The sequence below is a fragment of the Bidens hawaiensis genome, unplaced genomic scaffold (genome assembly GCF_021521415.1).
Source record: "Bidens hawaiensis isolate Kalapana, Puna unplaced genomic scaffold, B.hawaiensis_p1.1 tig00012232_1, whole genome shotgun sequence".
In the NCBI taxonomy this organism is placed as follows: Eukaryota; Viridiplantae; Streptophyta; class Magnoliopsida; order Asterales; family Asteraceae; genus Bidens; species Bidens hawaiensis.
In genome coordinates, this window is record NW_027491991.1 from 727,066 (window position 1) to 745,685 (window position 18,620).

Below are 18,620 nucleotides of genomic sequence, written 5' to 3' on the forward strand. Positions count from 1 at the left end.
TCACTGACTAGTCATCGGTAAATGATTATTTGGTCAAAATTGAAAATTTTACATAGAAAATTTGATGTATATATGCATATTTAAAAATTATATAAAAAATTTAATTCCAATTAATCGATAATCCATACCCCACTGTCTGATTAGCGTTTAGCGAGTTTCACATCATGGGCGAGATTTTGTTTGTAGTCGAGAATTTTATAAATAAATGAGTTAATGTGTTTAAATTTAAATTTATAAAGTGAAAATATGTGGTTTATAAGGTGACAGCGTAAATTTATTTACAACATGTTTAATCTGATTACAAAAATTATTTGTTTGGCAGAGAGCTTTCAGAAGCTTCTAGCTTCAAACTTTTAAGAAAAAGCTTTTACTCAATTTAAAGCCTTGTTTGGTTAAAAGAGCTTAAAACTCTTAGGTCATGAGAAAAAACTTAAATCTTGAAACTCCCACTAGTAGCATTTATAAAAAGTTAGAAGCTTTTAGCATTTTAAATTACTTAAATAACATTCCAAAATAGACACATTTACTATTATATTTTTAGTTATGCCCATTTTGATCATTTTATACATTTTATTAAATGCTTCAGTTACTCTACCAAATATCTAAATATATCTAAAAAAGCTACAACCACCTACCACCAGCTTCCAGTTACAGCTACCAAACATACCCATAACTTTATACAACTTATAATATTGTATAAGTTAACTGGTTTACGTGCGTCCGGATTTTAGAAAAAAAAAAGAACCATACAAATATTTATTAGTTTTAAGCCTATCAAGTATCAACTAGACACAACGGTTTCATAATTATTTATTTATTTTTTCTTTTAACGGCACAATTGTTTGATCTACTATTCATATTTATTTGCTATTACCTTTTTCAATGTGGCGAAACACATTCGCACATGTCTCTCACGGGTATTTAATTCTATCCACAAATCTAATAGAATATTTAATTGGAGTTTTTCAAAATACTAGTTTGTTCTCACATTATATTTCACAATCTTTGTCTTTTGCATAACTTTACATCGATGATTAGCTATATATAATTAGGGAGTGAAATAACTCTTTAAACCATTCAATCATTTTGATTAAAGCACGAAAGAGAAAGTATAACCTAAAAAATATGATTCATCTTGCACTTTATATATTTATGGTTTTATAATGGAACACAATACAGTTAATTAGACCATACGTAGTGAAAAACGCCTTCACCTCTCTCTATATTCCCAGGCATTTTGGGAAAAAAATGCCCGTAGACAACACCCACTGCGTATAGTCTTGTAGCAATGAAAACGGTAACAGTTGAAGTGACATTTTTTGGTATTCAAAGTATATCAACAATCAAATTATAATGTATCAATGTTATATATTTTTGAAGGTACATTACTTTCTGTTAAAATATCTAACAGTTGCAAAAATAAAATATATAACTTAGTGTATATTTTAACAATTGCACTAGCATACTGCAATACTCCAATGTCTATGAGGATAATGCATGTCTATGAGGATAATGCATGAAGTTTAGATTTATGTTAATTCTAAACATTATTATGATTGAACGTACAAGTGGCACATAAGTTAAAAAAAGGCTGGGATCTTTCATATTGCAAGAGACGGTGATTGAACATTAGACCAACCAAAACAATACATTTAGGGCTTGCAAACTGCGTGTTCGTTTAAACACAATAAGACATATTTAGTAAAAAAAAAAATACACCATGCAATTATATATATATTTTTAAATAATTAAAATCGAGTGATTATGGGTATTTCTCATTATTGAGACATAAAACATATAGTTGTCATACTTAAACTATCAAAGCCAAGTGTTAAATGAGTTATTTTCATGTTAGATATTTTTGTTAATCGCTGCATCTCTAACCTGTTAAATACGACTTCACACTAAAATGTAGAATTTAGTTTTTAAACACTATTAGAAGGTAATATATATATATATATATAGGAGAAGTATACAATGAAAACCCACTTGATTTGTGAAAACTCATGAAAACCCTATGTAACATCGTTTTTTTTAATTGTTTTTGTTACACACGTAATATATGTTGCACATTTAATACAAAACATCAAAAACTAAAAAAAAATTTGTTTTGCTATTTTTTAACATTTTTTTACTAATTTTTATATATGTTTTCAGAAGAGAGAAAAAGTTATATTTATGTTTACATTTTTTATTAACTTTAATTATGGACCATAAGTTTTAAACTTTAATTAAAAACATGTGGTTGAGAATGAGTTTCTACATTTTTCACAACTCAAGTAGGTTTTATTTTAACCTTACCATATATATATATATATATATATATATATATATATAACTGGAAATTTTAACGATCATCCGTGTTAGAAACCACTTGTGTCACAAAAACAAATTAGTTGGGCCATTTTGGTCAAACTTGCAATATTAACTCTCAAATAAATAAACAAGCAAAGATAACAAGATTTAAAGTAACATCCAACTCATATGATATATGGTGTCACATAAACCACAAGAGCACCCGAAAAAAAAATAAAATAAATAAATAAGCAAGCAAAGATAACAAAATTTAAAGTAGCATACCCATGTAAGGCCATCGTATAGAATGGCTATGTGTTTTCTCTATATTAAATTACAGTATCACAGCTCCACAATAAGGAGAATGAAACTTGAAATTGAACCAAGGAGAATTGTGGTACGCATTTTCGAAAGGTTAACCTAATACGAGTTGGATGAAACATGATATCAATTCTAATATGTTTTGAATGTAATGTTGCATCATATAGGTTGAGATGCATATATGTTGTTGTTTTACTGTTCATATTGGTTGCGATGCATATATTGTTTTGTGTCAACGACTAGTGACTACGTATCATGGTTATGAGAGATTTATTCCGCTTTTCAAACTAACCATCATCCAAGTAAATAAATCAAACAAATAATTGATAATTCATTTTCTTTAACAAGGTATCATTACAATAATAATAATAATAATAATAATTATTATTATTATTATTATTATTATTATTATTATTATTATTATTATTATTATTATTGGATCAATCTATTCCCAACCTCATAGAGTCATAGTTAACCTAATTAAAGTGTCTATATATGATAAAAATCATGAAATTGACTTAATGACTAATAGTTGCAATTAAACACAATATTCAAACTCATAGCTACATTGACGTATAGGAGGTTGAAAAGGTGCTATCAAATATTACAATGTAGGGACTTCGGGACTGAATGAATTTTTTATATGCTTAAAGTATGTTATGTTAGAACCGATATTCCTATCATGTGAATAATGTAATGACGAGACTATAACTTAGAATTGGTAAACAATGTTTGGTTAGAGAAAACCTTTTATATCTTAATGATTCATATAATATAGCTAGTGATATCTATATTATAACCTAACTATTGATTTTGGTGCGGATATATTATTTATTTTATTTATCTTCATTGGTCTTATATTGCGTAAAGATGAGCCAATGAATAAAAATACAAATGACTTTGTTGCGAAGCATTCACAAGTGCTTTTTGAGTATTCCATACAAGCGTAAAGTTCCATACCCTCTAGTTATTTATAAAATCATTTCCAAATCATCTACAAATCATGTTTTTTATGGTTTACTTATTAACAAATCATTGATGTTTATTTAATACAAACAGACACTTTTTCCTTCTCACATTTCATACTCACAACAATCGATATGACCTTAGTTTAGGTATTTTAAGAGCATGTTTGGGATTGAGTTTGAAAAATGTTTATAGGCTTATTGGTGTTTTCAAAAATCCAATAAGTTAAAACGTGTTTGGCAATCACATTTTTTTTATTTTAGTTTTTTGAAAGGATTAAAAATATTTTTGAAATCCTGACTTTTGAAAATGACTTTTTGAAAAAGTCAATAAGCATTTTCCAAACTCAATCCCAAACATGCTCTAATTCACTCCCCTTATTGTATTTACCCAATAAATATTATAATATCGATTATACTCACTTCAATTACATCGGCTTAAAACCTCAATTAAGATATCAAGTTTGGGGTGTAAACAGTAAGAAGAAAAGAAAGAATTTATAATGATATGTTGTTGGAAGTGAAGCCAGTAAATAAAGTTAAGACTGATAAAGATAGTTCTGTCATTTGTCATTGAAGTTTCATAGAAAACTAGACAATGTGTAAATTCTTTGTTGATTATGATTTCTATAGATCACCAATGAATATTAGAAACAAATTAAATGGTTAGTTTTTTCAATTATTTTCCTTTTCTTTGTCGTTGATCTATTGGTACTTTTTTCTAATAAATGTGCATACTTTCTAGTAGTGTGAACGAGAAGTATATTTTATGACATGCTTTTGACCATTTATAAAAGATGGTATGCTATATATATATTGGAGTGAAAAAAAAAAGGAAAAAAAGGAAGTGAATTCGAAAAAAAAATTATATTATTTAATTGTAAAAAGGCAAATTGGAACATTTTGTGTATTGGTCGATAATAATCTCACATTTAAAAAATCACTACAAACGGTTCAACATTTCAACTATTTTTGTCTCAATGGACATCCGTTAAAAAAACACTTAACGTTGTTATGTTTTTATCCGATTTCAAACCAATGTTTTAGGGTATTTGATCGGAAGAAGCTTACAAATCGACTGATGTAAAATTATCTCCAAACGGTGATTCAAACACCCTAAATGATACACAGCTTCGTTGTTTGGATCACCGTTTCAAGATAAGTTTTACATCGGTCGACTCGTAATCTTCTTCCGATCAAAAGGCTTAAAACATCGGTTGAAACTCGAAAAATATTTAACGATGTTAAGTGTTTTTTAAAGGAGGTCTATTAAGACAAAAATAATAAAAAGATTTGACCATTGATAGTGAATTTTATTGGTAAAATTATTATCAACCAATATATATAAAATGAGATTATTTATTTTCAACCTACCTTTTGAAAATGACGGCGACTATAAATAACCTTATGTATATTTAACCACAATATTCATTGACGTGCAAATCACTTTTTATGCTGGCTACATTTCAACCTTTATTGCGTCATTGTTTAATTGTATTTTTTTTCGGTTACTTATCCAAAACATTTTATCCAAAACATTTTATTATTGAAGTGACGAAATATTGCTAAATATTAAAAACAAGAGCAGTCAAGCCAAGTTGCCGACACAAATACCTTGTCTAGTTGTCTATATTGTTTTCTCGTTATTATACTTTCATGAATCTCAATGGATTAAACCAGTTACTATTTTAATTATTAGTTATAAAAATATAGAATCTTAAAACCAGACAAAATTTTAATCAATGGGATTAGTTTCAAGTATTTTCACGGGGTTGATGATACTAGTTGATCCCCGATATAAAAACAGAATAGATCAGTATATTTCGATTTTGGTCGTTAATTTTCGAACTTTAAACTACAAATTTACTTCTTTTTCCACAATGTGTTTTATGTAATAACTTAAGTTGTAAACATTTTAATCAGATTCAAGTGCTGTAATAAACAGGTTAAGCAGGTCTTAAACGGGTATACATGCCATTCTGTTTGATTCAATGAGTTAAACATATGAACCTTAACTTAATTGGCCAACCTAAAAAACGCTCGTTAAACGAGTTACATAAAACTGGTTACTTTATGTCGTCCCACGAACCAATTGCAAGAAGTGTGCACGAACCAATTACAAGAAGTGTGGTTATTTAAAAGGCTTTTTAATCAGTATAACCAAAATAAAGTGTTCCAGTCATCCAGTGTAATGCCAAAGTTAAGAAAAAGACACAAAAATAAATGGGCTTAAGCCCAACTCTATTAAAAAAAATAATATTACATAAAGAATAGAGATACGGGGTATCGATCCCCGTACCTCTCGCATGCTAAGCGAGCACTCTACAATCTGAGCTACATCCCCTTTGTGTTATTAATTTTGTGAATTAAATATGACAACATTTTAATTCCAAACCAGAAATGCTTTTTGACTTTTGAGATAAGTTTTCAAAATTGAGAGGCTAGATTTAAATGATTCTGAAATATGTGATGCTCAAGGCCTTCTGCTCTCCCCTCTCACTCACAAAAGCCATCCTATGGCATTTGTTATTTATATGAATTTGTGACACTCAATTCCTTGGTTTTTATGATCTATCCATTTCAAGTCTTTAACCTTGTTCTAGTTATTTCATTATTCAGAAAAGAAAAGGAAAATATGTTTTAAGCATGAAAAAAATGGTAGAATAAAGAGAATTTATCTCATTAAAAACCAATTTACTTTTTTATTTTATATGAAAAAATATTTCCAAACAACATTTTGCTTTATACTTGAACTTGTTTAAAATACATAAGTTTGTATTAAAATTTTAAAATCATGTTTTCCAAAATTAATGATAAACGTCGGTTACTTGTATGACACAAGACATGTGTTAATTGCTCTCATCTTAGTTTCTTCAAATTGATTAACGATAAACGTCGGTTACTTGTATGACACAAGACATGTGTTAATTGCTCTCGTCTTAGTTTCTTCAAATTAAATAACGATAAACGTCGGTTACTTGTATGACACAAGACATGCTTTAAATTTTAATTGCTCTCATCTTAGTTTCTTCAATTTAGTATTGAACAAATATACAGCAAAAATTACCACAAAATCAAAAACCAATATATTGTGATTTTTGTGGTCCTCACATCATGTGAGTTTCTAATGACATGAATAAACACGATATTCATAGATTTAGGTTTGTTCTTAACGAGCTTAGGTCAGTTTCTGGTCAAAACGTAAACAGGTTTAACTAGATGGTCTTGTTTGGGTTGACCCATTTAATTTCTCTCGTGTTCAGGTTCATGTCTTCTTCGAGCTCGTGTAAGACTAAACCCGCCAACCCTCAAACTCGACCTGTTTAATTAGCATTTCTAGTTTCAACCTTCAAGAACATAATTAAAGAAAAATATAGATCTCCTTTGAAAGCTCATACATCACTTTGGGGTTGTATGTCCTTTTATATACTTTCCTGTTGTTTCCCTATAGTATGAAAGTAACATGACATCAAGATTCAAGATTTACATAGTTTTACTATCTTTTCATATAGAAATGGAGAATTATATGTTTAAATAGTTGAAATTTAACATAAACCTTTGTGTTCACTGCTGGACATCACATTCAGTTGAAGTTTTTGGAAGTCTAATGTCCAAAGTGGTATTGTTGGTCACATACGCCTCGATTCTCTTCCAATCGACATTTTCAGGCAATTCCAGCCTTCGTACGAAGCCTCGTTCCCACCAATTGCCACTCCGCCAGTCCAATGATGCTCTTGATTCGCCTTTGTGGTTCAATAGTCCACTAATCTCCATAACTTTCCCATTCTCAACATAAACTCGAATGCTGCTTTTATCTACTTCTGTTGCAAATAAGTTGAACATTGTATTTTGTTAAAAAAAAATATATATTTATTATTGAAACAATATAATTCTACAACCATACTTGAGATATTATCCATGCAAACTAAATTTTACTAATAAATGCTATAAGTCTATAACTCACTCACGATAATAATCTATACTGATAATGTAACCAAAGGCACCACTAACTTTCACTTTTATTGTCAAAGACAAGATCACTCTATTACGCTATTGAAAAAATAATTCCACATGCCTCTCACTTTCCTTTATGTCGTTATAAAACAAATTCCCACATTCTGATTGAGATAAAGAGGACGCTTAATTGTCCATTAAGGTAGACATAATTACTTTTCTGTTAGAGACAAGAATTAAGAGTGTCACTAGTCATATCGGTTGCAGTACACATTATTATCGGCTAGTGGATCATAGTTTATATTATTGAAAGCCAATTTGCCTATTATACCTAAAATTTCAAATTTAAGAAAAAGAATTGCTTTTAGGTAAACCAACCCGAGACAGGTAGACAACAGGTTCACAAAAATCACCCATTTTAACCCTGTCCTTTTGACCCACCCATTAATCACTTCTAGTCAATAGCATCTCTTAACCATGTAACCTGTTCATTAATCACTTCTATTCAATAGCATCTCTTAACATGCAAGCATTATTAATATCAAGAGGTTATGATTTCATTGCATTGAAAATTAACATGTGTGCCTAGGACAAATGTTATTAAAAGACATGTTTATATAATTTCTCCAATTTAGTATTGAGCAATATATAGCACAAAAGTTACCATAAATCAAAAACCAACATATTGTATTTTTTATTTTTCAATTGGGGTGTGAGTTTCAAAAATGATAAGAACCAAACACGAAATTGATGGGTTTGGGTTGACCCTATACGAGCTCGGGTCAATTTCAGGTCGACCTGTGAAAAGGTTTCACTAAACGATTTTGTTCAAGTTGACCCACTTAACTCCTCTTGTGTTTGGGTCGAACCTGATAAAGTTGACATAAATGAACGATTTTTAATTAACATATGTTCCTATGACAAATTTATGCAATTAAACTCAAAGAGATTTTGATTTCACTCATTTAAAAATATGTACCGGAATGGATTCAAATCTAGAAATAATATAAATACTTACCTGATAGTTCGGTTTTTAGGACATAACATGCTTCTGTTTGAAACCAATCCACGCACGGGTTCTGAAGATCTGACAACAACACACCTGGCTCAAATTCCCAAAGTGGAAATGCGTCCGATGGATCAAAGAACTTCTTAAACAATAATGGTCCAAACAATGACTTATCACCAAAAACCTTATGCATAACCGGGCCTCCTTTTGCCATAAATGCACCAAAAACGTCTTCTTTTAGAGGAACACGCCATTTATGTGGAGAGTGATCTTCTGATACAACCAAAAGTTGTGTGCTAGCCATCATCCCCGAGTGTTGCAAAGTTAAAGTTTAGATGTTCAACACTTCTTATACTTTACAAGCTAAAAATTAGAAAGAATATATTCGACTAGAATATATGGAGGAATAAAGTTTTTGCACGAATAATTCGTTTTAAAGATATTTTATAGAGAAAATTCTGGCACCGTCGTGAGTGACTCAATCCATTGGGCTACAGTTAGGAAATATGTCTTGATTCAGAAGTTACATCCTTGTGATCACGCGATTCGTATCTCTTTTAGTTGTTATTCGTAACCTTTTACGGTCAAGAATTCAAAAGAGGACCTTTATGACAAAAGAAATATGATGCAAAAGAATCTTGGGAGGAGTTGTCATGTTGCATTACAGTAGTGGCCTTATCTTTAGTAGTGGCCTTATCTTTTGCTCTAGGAACAAAAAGAGTCTTATTTTTTTAGGACTTTTAACTTGAAATATTATGTTTGGTGGCTTATGTGTTATGGGGGTGTTAGTGGGCTCTTTAAAGGTGTGATTTTGATGTGTTTTGTGGTGCTTTTTAGCAAAGTGGAGTTTGTAGAGTCTTCATCAAAGGTAGATATGTGCATTTGTCAATAAGGCACTGGTAGAGGCACAAAATATATCAAGGGCATAAGAAATTTCGATTCTACACGTAGGTAAGTTGGCCAGATTAGACGCTGAATAACATAATTCAGTTTTAAATGTTAGCAATAAAAAAGAAAACGATTGATGTTTGATCACAGATAGACCCAAACTTTAAACAGATTATTTATAATAATGTTCAATCTATTCTACACACATAGACATACATAAATTATTGATCGTTAATAATTATAATTTGATATAATATCAATATATATAATGCATGAGTTGCATAAAGTACAATTACTAATGCAAACAATTTGAAAATCTACTCGTAAAAGTTTTAACAATTTAGTTTGAAAAATACTTGCAATAATGGCCCTTAAACTTAAAGGTAAGTTTTGTTAACTTATTAAATAGTTATACATTTACCACCTTATTCTAAACCAACTAACCCAACGAAGTTTTAACGACCATAATTTTTTTTTAAAAAACATTACACCACAAAAACGATCACTTTAATTTGAGTATGATATTGCTATACTTTTTAAATAATAGAAAATAACATGTTACATGACAACCAATTAGGACCGCAATAGGTTGGGTGGGCTTGGATCACGTGTCAGACCGAGTTACATGTTCACCAACAATGGTTACATGTCTGATGCTGCATTACATGCATCGATGTTGTGTTTGTGTGGGCACCCCAGCTAGTAGTAATAATTAGTAAATGCTAAAGAACTTTAGGTTAGCTGGTATTTCGAGGAACCGCAGAGTTATGAGTGATCGCAGATGTAATTGTCATTGGGTTATACAGGTCCCGGGTCGCTGAACTTTATTTTTTTTAGAACGACGACTTTCTTATATTTAGGCTACCGTACTCTCCATATTTGGAGAGCCCCGATGCCCTACTCTTGTCAGACTATGTTGTCTTAACCGGGCCCAAGCTGGCTTCAGAGTTTGGCTTGGGTGTTCCCCCGGGAAACCATACCGCTGACTGCCACTTGGCAGCCGTTGTGCCACCACAAAAACAGAACTCTCTGGCATAACACACGGTGGGACGAAAACCCGAGTGAATCAGGATTCGAACTGACAACCTTTACGCAATTCCATCGTTACCAATATCCACCAAATATGACATTCTAACTTGAGGCTCCATAATAATAATTAAAAATTAGGATCTAGGAAGTATAGTTTTTGTCGATAATCTTTGAAGTGTATGTATGTATATATATGTAACCGTTTTGAAACTCCGTACGAGGATCTATCTTTCTTCCATAATTTGTATGATAGTTTTGTGCAATCCTGAACAAACACAGCATCCGTGAAACAATTAATTACTTCAGCTTTCTTTCTTTCTTTCTGATTGTTGCCTGCCTTTACGAAAGAAATCATAAATCTTTGTTTCTTATTACAATCGTCAAGAGATACATACATATCCATCTAATTCAATTCATCCAAACCTATATATATATATATTCAAGGTTTTATTTTAAAAACCTAACCAAATTCATATCCGTCGTAATTTGAATGAGGAAACCCAGAATTCGATATTCCCCGACGATGATCATTGCACCCACATTGCTGCTGATTTATAATTATAATAATTAAATAAAAGAATGGGCGCCGAAGGGATGGTTTCATTCATTGCAATTGTTCTAATTGTTATACTTTTCCCTTTGGCAACACCAACAACAGCACCAATGGAGAATCAGAATCAGAATCAGAATCAGGACGAAACAACGGTCGGTACCCACTCTCTTTTTCCTCATTTAAGCTTTATTTTTTGTTTATTTCCTCATGCCCACCAGGTGTTTGTTCTTTTGCGTCTTTCACCCACAATCACCAAATGATACTTTGATTTTTTCTTTCTTTCTTTCATCAACTTTAGATGTCAATACATAGTTACTTCCATGTGTTGCTCTTAAGATAGCTTCATATAGCTGTTTGTTGTTTTGCTTCACCCACATTTCGTTATGGCTAGGGGTGCAAACGAGCTTAGTGGATTGATAAAGATCTCCAAACAAGACGAGCCTCAAATAAACCCCGTTTATTTATTTAAGGTTTTTTGAAGTATATTAAATTAGTTAAATATGTGTTATATTAATTAATAAAAATAAACCTCGAGCTTTAGAAGAAGAGCTCAAAATGAGCCAAGCTTGAGGCTCGAGCTCTTGTAAGTCAAGACACCGACATGTCAAGATCAAAATTCGAAAGGTAGATCATTTCCGTAACGCTTTCGCAGAAAGGTTCGGTCTTTAATCTATATCAATAGCAAACCAACCGAATCGCTGCCTTTAAGGGGAAGTTACTTTGTTCAGTCGATAGATGCAATGGAGAAATCTCATATGCTCAAGCGGAGCTCGAGCCTAGTCGAACTCGGTCTCGGCTTGGCTAGGCTCGTTTACACCCCATTACCAAAAGGCAGTTTGATTTTTGTTTATTTCATGAAACTTTAGATGTAAATATGTATAGTTATTGGTGTTGATTACTTGATTACATCCATAAATTGCTGTCAAGATTGGTTCAAATAGCTTAATTTTTAACTTACTTTCATGCCCACCAAATGTTTGTTGTTTTGCTTCAACCACATTGGATTATGGTATCTTGCAGATTGAACAGTTATTTGTTGATTGTGGATCAGCAGAAGCTCTTCAAGATCTTCAATATAACGACATTGATCAAGCTATAATCGACTGTTTGAAGGATCATAACAATAATATTAGAAGGCCAAATGCTGTTCCTATAAGACGCAAGTTGGCTGAAGAACGCGACAGTTCTTCTTTGGATAAAGAAACAGAACCCATTCCGTTTATTGTTTCTAAAGCAGAAACGGGTGGCGGCATTGATAGTACAACAATTATTATCGTTGTTGTTTCTACTGCAGCTATTACGTTTTTTCTTGCTACCCTGATCTTTTGTTGGTATACAAAGACTTATGGTGGGGTGCAAAATGATGAAAAGCCTCTTTTGAGCTTGAGTAGACGCGAGTTTTTGAATGGTAATTTTTTTAACAAGTTATTGCATAAAAAAGTAACTCCAGTGGCCCGTTTGGAGTGGTTTCTGGTTTTTGTAACGGGCATATCAGTATATCCTTAAAAACCGTTTTTCAAAAGATCGGTAAAAATTCTCAAAGTTTCTAGAGTTTTGAGTTAAGGTAACCCGTTAATGGGAAACACCATTAAGCTTTTAAAGACTGATATAAACTCTCAAAGTTTCAAGATTTTCGATTAATGGCAACCTGTATAATGGGGGAAAAAAACCATTTAACTTTCAAAAGATTGATAAAACCTCTCAAACTTTCAAGATTTTTTATTTAAGGTAACCTGTTTAATGGAAAAAAGAAACCCCATTAAACTTCAAAAGATTGATAAAAACTCTCAAAAGTTTCAAGATTTTTGACTTAAGGTAACCCGTATAATGAGAACAAAACCATTAAACTTTCAAAATATTGATAATAACTCCAAAAGTTTCAAAATTTTCGATTTAAGGTAGCCGTATAAGTTATTGTGTCCTTAAAGTTTGATCAAGTTGAATTTTTTCCAACTTGTGCAAAATGCCCAAGACTCACATCAAAAGCTCAACTTTTATGCAATCTTTGATCATATTATCTACACGATTCAAGTTTGTTTGCATGTTGGATATTAATATGATGTTAAATTGTTAATCTTCCAGGATCTTCACAAAAATCTTCATACAACATACAAAACTCCATTAAAGATCCTACAATCATCGGTAATCAATCGTTTGGTACCACCACTTCAGACCTACAAAAAATAAACTCATCTTTAAATTCAAGTGTGTCATTAGGTATCCCATTAGAACCACCACCCGGAATATTAACCGCTTCTGGAATAGCCCCTCTAAAACCGCCACCTGGCAGACCAGATTTGGCTCTAAAGACCCCACCTGGCAGAACCGATCTAACCGTCCAATGTCCACCTGCCAACACTCATTCTCCACCTAACCGATCACCTGTCGCTGCAGTTTCAGTTCCAGTGCCGCCTGCCCGAGTTCCTTCGGGCAGGCGGCCTCCAACAGCTAAACCACCACCTTCTGCTGCCCCACCGCCACCACCACCGCCGTCATCTGGAAAAGCGCCGCCACCTTTGAAGAAAGGTCCAGCCCCACCACCTCCGCCAAGTGGCGGCCGACCGCCACCTAAGCCGCCTGGTCCAGGGTTTAAATCTGCCCGCTCTAATTCATCTGAACCTGGTGAGGTTGATGGTGATGATGCTAACAAAGCGAAGCTAAAGCCGTTCTTCTGGGATAAGGTTAACATGGCTAACCCTGATCAAGCAATGGTTTGGAGTCAAATTCGAGCCGGGTCGTTCCAGTAAGTTGCGGTTCATAGTTTTTATAACATATTATAAAGATGGCCTCTGTGGTATGTCCAGATTCTGGTTTCGACCCCCAAGTTTAAAAAAATACGTTTGGTCCTTAAGATGAATAGAGGCTAACTTTTCTGTTAAGTTTTTTTAAAAAATGACCAGAATAACCTTAGTTAAAAAAAAAAAGAAATATAATTCTTCATGCTAGTTGTAAGTTTTTATAAAGAAATAAGCTTCTGAAATATGACGTGTTTTTTTAATTAACAGGTTTAATGAAGAGATGATTGAAAATTTATTTGGATATAGTGCTCATACTGAGAAAAAAAAAGGTAACAACAACAACAACAAGAAGAGTTCATCACTAGACCCCTCTTCGAATTTGGTTCAAATTATTGATCCGAAGAAGGCCCAAAATTTGTCCATTCTTCTAAAAGCACTGAATGTGACAACAAATGAAGTTTGTGATGCGCTTAAAGAAGGTAATTCTTTCACTTATTATAAGAAATATATATAGTAAATAACAGCGGCCACACGTGGGAGTTGGGTGGGTCCGGTAAAAGTAGGGGTGTGCATAGGCCGGTTTTTGGTTTTTTCTGTTTTCACAATGGGTTTGGTTCGGTCCGGTTTTGCCACTTGGGCTTGAAACTTTTGGGCCAAAAAAAGTGGCCCAAAATAATGAATTTGGGCCTAAATTTCAATTACCGTGAAAGGTCTACGCAGTTTCTGTTTTTTAGGACGGTAGAAACGGGCCCACCCACAAACACTTTTTGTCTTTTAGGAAATACAAGATCTATAAATAGTAATATGTTGGTTGTGATTACAATAGCAGTAAAACTAAAGCAACATTATATATTATGAATTAAACGTTTTAGAAGTTTAGAGGGTGTTTATAACCCATTTGAGATAAAACATGACCTGATTCGACCCATTCATGAGTACACGGCTCAAAATGGTCTTCACAAGCTCTAAAAGAATTAATTTCTACTTGAGATTGTGTTTTATTGTTTATCATTTTTTTCTTCTAAAAACGGTTATAAATGTAATTAGGAAGTGAGCTCCCGGTAGAACTTATTCAAACTCTATTAAAAATGGCACCAATGGGAGAAGAAGAGTTGAAGCTAAGGCTGTATGACGGGGACATGTCTCGCCTTGGAGCTGCAGATCGGTTTTTAAAACACTTAGTGGAAATTCCATTTGCGTTCAGACGGCTTGAGTCGTTACTTTTTATGTGCACGCTTCAAGAAGAACAAGATGTCATTAAGGAGTCCTTCCAAACATTAGAGGTCAAACTTTTGTTCAATTTTGCTTTATTCTTTTGTTTTATTATCTATTTGTCTGATTTTATGGTTGTTTGTACAGGCTGCATGTATACAACTTAGGAAAAGCCGATTATTCCTTAAACTCCTGGAAGCGGTTTTAAAAACTGGGAACCGTATGAACGATGGAACGTTCCGCGGGAGTGCACAAGCATTTAAACTTGACACACTCTTAAAACTTTCAGATGTAAAAGGCGTGGACGGAAAAACAACTCTTTTACATTTTGTAGTCCTTGAAATCATCCGAGCTGAAGGCATACGGGCCGCTAAAACGGCCCAAACCAAAAGATCCTTCAGCTTAACTTCCGATGAACTTCTAGAAGAATCCGCCAACAGTTCTCAAGATTCCGATGAATATTATCGCAACCTTGGACTTCAAGTGGTTTCCAGTTTGAGCAGTGAACTTGATGATGTCAAGAAAGCCGCCATTCTTGATGCCGAAGGGTTGACTGGCACGGTTTCCAAATTTGGACACGCGCTTATCAAAGCGCGCGAGTTTTTAAACACAGATTTGAAGAACACAGGTCAAGAGAATGGTGATGATGACGAGGACGAGTTTTCAGTTATTTTGGCTAATTTTGCAAAAGGTGCTGAGAAGGATGTGATGTGGATGCTTGAGGAAGAAAAGAGAATAATGGCGCTTGTAAAGGACACTGCGGACTATTTTCATGGGCAGGCGGGAAAGGATGAAGGGTTGAGATTATTTGTGATTGTTCGCGATTTTTTAATAATTTTGGATAAAGTTTGTAAAGAGATTAAGAATAATCCTCTTGTAAGATCGATTAAGATGACTATTAAGAAAGACGCGTCCCCGAAGACAGAAATGAAAGATGTTTTGCCGGCCGAGTCGAAAGATGGTAAAGAATCTGGTGTGGCACAAACAACAGATGTTTCAGAACCTAGGATTACACAAACAGAAGATGTTTCGCCATCTAAGCAGACAGAAAAGAAAGACATTTCATCATCTGAGACAACAGATGTTTCGGAACCTATAATAACACAAAGAACAGATGTTCCAGAACCTAGGATGAAACAAGCAGAGGATGCTTCATCACCTAGGTTACATGAAACTGATGATGTGCAACACGAGACGTGTGACAATGGGGATTTACAACTTAGGACAGAGGAAAGCAATGATGTACAACCTAGGACAATGGAAAATAATGATGTACAAGCTGGGAAAGAGGAGGAAGACGACGAGTTACAACATAAGACACAGGAAACTGATGATTCACAACCTGCGAGTCAAAACAAAGATGTTGAGGAAACGAGTGGGAAAGCTTCGGAGATCGAGAAGGTCCCATTTCGTGTTCCACACCGAGCTATTCCCGCCATTGCTATGAGGCGTGTGGATTCGTTTAGTTCGAGCTCAAGGTCAGAAGATGCTTCATCACCTAGGACACATGAAACTGATGATGTGCAACACGAGACGCGTGAAAATGGGAATTTACAACCTAGGACGGATGAAAATGATGTGCAACTTAGGACAGAGGAAAATAGTGATGCACAACACGGGAAAGAGGAGGAAGATGACGAGTTACAACATAAGACACAGGAAACTGATGATTCACAACCTGCGAGTCAAAAGAAAGACGTTGTGGAAACGAGTGGAAAAGCTTCAGAAATGGAAAAGGTCCCATTTCGTGTTCCACACCAACGACTTATTCCCACCATTGCTATGAGACGCGTGGATTCGTTTAGTTCCAGTTCCAGTTCCAGTTCAAGTTCAGATGATGACTGATCCATATGTCTTCTTTTTCCGGATATAAAAGGTATTTTATATATCCACACTAAAAAGATACAAATTTATGTGACGGTGAAATAAATTTCACCGAGACACAACACGCATTTGCTGATGATTTGTTACTTTTGATTAGGAAAAGGAGAGGGTAGCAGTGTAGCAGCACCCTTGCCGTTGTACCGTATGTTGAGAGTAAAGAAGAACATGATCATGTTGATATATGAATGTAAATTGTTGTAAATCTCAATACAAAAACAGCCTCCTCAATCTTTAGTGAAGGATGAAAGCTTGAAATGATTGTATATCGAATGTAAATGAATGTACAATGGATTTTTTGACCTTTAATAGGCTAGTTATAGTTAGTGTTATGCAAGAATTATTGATTTAAGGGTATGGGGAATACAATTGTATATTGCTCGTTACGTGTTTGATTCTTAATGTTTACTAACCACACTAGACATCTCTTATATAATCAGTGTGTTACAAATTACATCATTTACACTAACCATTAATTTCTCGTTAAATACATGCATGTGAGTTGCACATGAGGGTATAAATTTAGTTTTTCCCTCTTCTTTTAATATCAATTACACATAAAGAATGAAAATTTGTAACTTACTTTCACCATATACATCAAGTTATTTAATAAGATAAAAGATTGTCTTATACTATTATACATATTTCCTTAATACTATTATATTAATCAACACGTGTGTTTGTAATTCACTTTTTTTCAAAGTAAATTAAACAAAGTATTTCTAATAAGGAATTTGATGCTGCTAATTTTAAACTAAATTTGATGATGACACTTAATTACTTTTATGTAAATTTTCTTGCGGATGCAAAATTACAAGTTCATATCCTTGTAGATGGTAACATTTAGCCGTTCAAAAAAAAAATGACAAATTTTCTTCAAATAATGAACCTAGGCTGACTTCTCCTTTACAAAATTGATGCTCTTTGGTTCGATCAGAATATCCTCTTCATTCATTCACAAACTGGTCTTCCATATTGTCTTCGCCTCAATATCACACGAAAAGCCCTATCAATCATCTCCAACTTAGTCTCTTCCGAAACTTGTTTTCCCTTAAAAGTTGTCGTTATATCTACCAGACCTTCTTTTCGAAACACGACTATCAGCTTCAAAATAGGTCTCATCAGTTCCTTCTTTTGTCATACTAAGTTCCTTATTGTCTTCGTTTCCACCGCCATTGTGACTTTGGCTCGGTTCTGAAATCTGAACACCTTTCGGCCTCTCTCCAAACTTCGGTCCTCCCTTATAAGTTGTCGTATCAACATTAATACCTTTCGGCCTCTGTCCAAACTTTGGTCCTCCCTTATAAGTTGCCATATCATCATCATTGTGACTTTGGTTCGGTTTTGAAATCTGAATACCTTTCGGGCTCCCTCCAACCGCTGGTGAACTTCCGGTTGAACTCGATGTAGAGAGCGCGGGTTTGATACCACTCTTGATCTTGATCTTGTTACTGGACACCATTGTTACAAACACAAACTAATGATAATAACAATGAAATAAGTAAAACTAAAAGTAGGCTTCTAATATTACAAACTGTTAATCTATCTATCCCTATATATATAAACTAACTAAACGTCTATGAGACTTTGCTTGCAAGGCAATTTATTATTTAATTTAATTTAATTTTATCTTTAAATTAGTTTCCTTATTGGTTTTCCTATTTTTATGCGAATGTATCCTACAAGCATGTAACTTAGTCGGTGCATGTACATCCGTACTAACTCAATACTCTTTGTGAACACAAATAAAACAAGTCCATAGAAAGTGTTAAGAT

The 18,620-nt window shown here is 33.4% G+C and overlaps 2 protein-coding genes across 2 annotated transcripts; one reads left to right on the forward strand and one right to left on the reverse strand.

The window, feature by feature from the left end:
• Window positions 1–7,134: 7,134 nt before the first annotated feature.
• LOC143540466 (21.7 kDa class VI heat shock protein-like) lies at window positions 7,135–8,927 on the reverse strand. Its single transcript, XM_077033518.1, has 2 exons — window positions 8,554–8,927; window positions 7,135–7,402 (listed from the first exon to the last, which is right to left on the reverse strand). Exons 1-2 carry the CDS (start codon window positions 8,849–8,851, stop codon window positions 7,146–7,148), a joined length of 555 nt encoding a protein of 184 aa, XP_076889633.1. The 5' UTR covers window positions 8,852–8,927; the 3' UTR covers window positions 7,135–7,145.
• Window positions 8,928–11,040: 2,113 nt separating this feature from the next.
• Window positions 11,041–16,809, forward strand: LOC143540483 (uncharacterized). Its single transcript, XM_077033530.1, has 6 exons — window positions 11,041–11,166; window positions 12,035–12,422; window positions 13,097–13,757; window positions 14,020–14,231; window positions 14,800–15,035; window positions 15,112–16,809. Exons 1-6 carry the CDS (start codon window positions 11,041–11,043, stop codon window positions 16,807–16,809), a joined length of 3,321 nt encoding a protein of 1,106 aa, XP_076889645.1.
• Window positions 16,810–18,620: the final 1,811 nt, after the last annotated feature.

Coding starts and splice junctions, on each gene's coding strand:
- LOC143540483 (XM_077033530.1), top strand. CDS start 11,041: ATGGGCGCCGAAGGGATGGTTTCATTCATTGCAATTGTTCTAATTGTT. Junction 12,423..13,096: donor TAGACGCGAGTTTTTGAATG/GTAATTTTTTTA, acceptor TTAATCTTCCAG/GATCTTCACAAAAATCTTCA. Junction 15,036..15,111: donor AGTCCTTCCAAACATTAGAG/GTCAAACTTTTG, acceptor TTGTTTGTACAG/GCTGCATGTATACAACTTAG.
- LOC143540466 (XM_077033518.1), bottom strand. CDS start 8,851: ATGATGGCTAGCACACAACTTTTGGTTGTATCAGAAGATCACTCTCCA. Junction 7,403..8,553: donor CCTAAAAACCGAACTATCAG/GTAAGTATTTAT, acceptor TATTTGCAACAG/AAGTAGATAAAAGCAGCATT.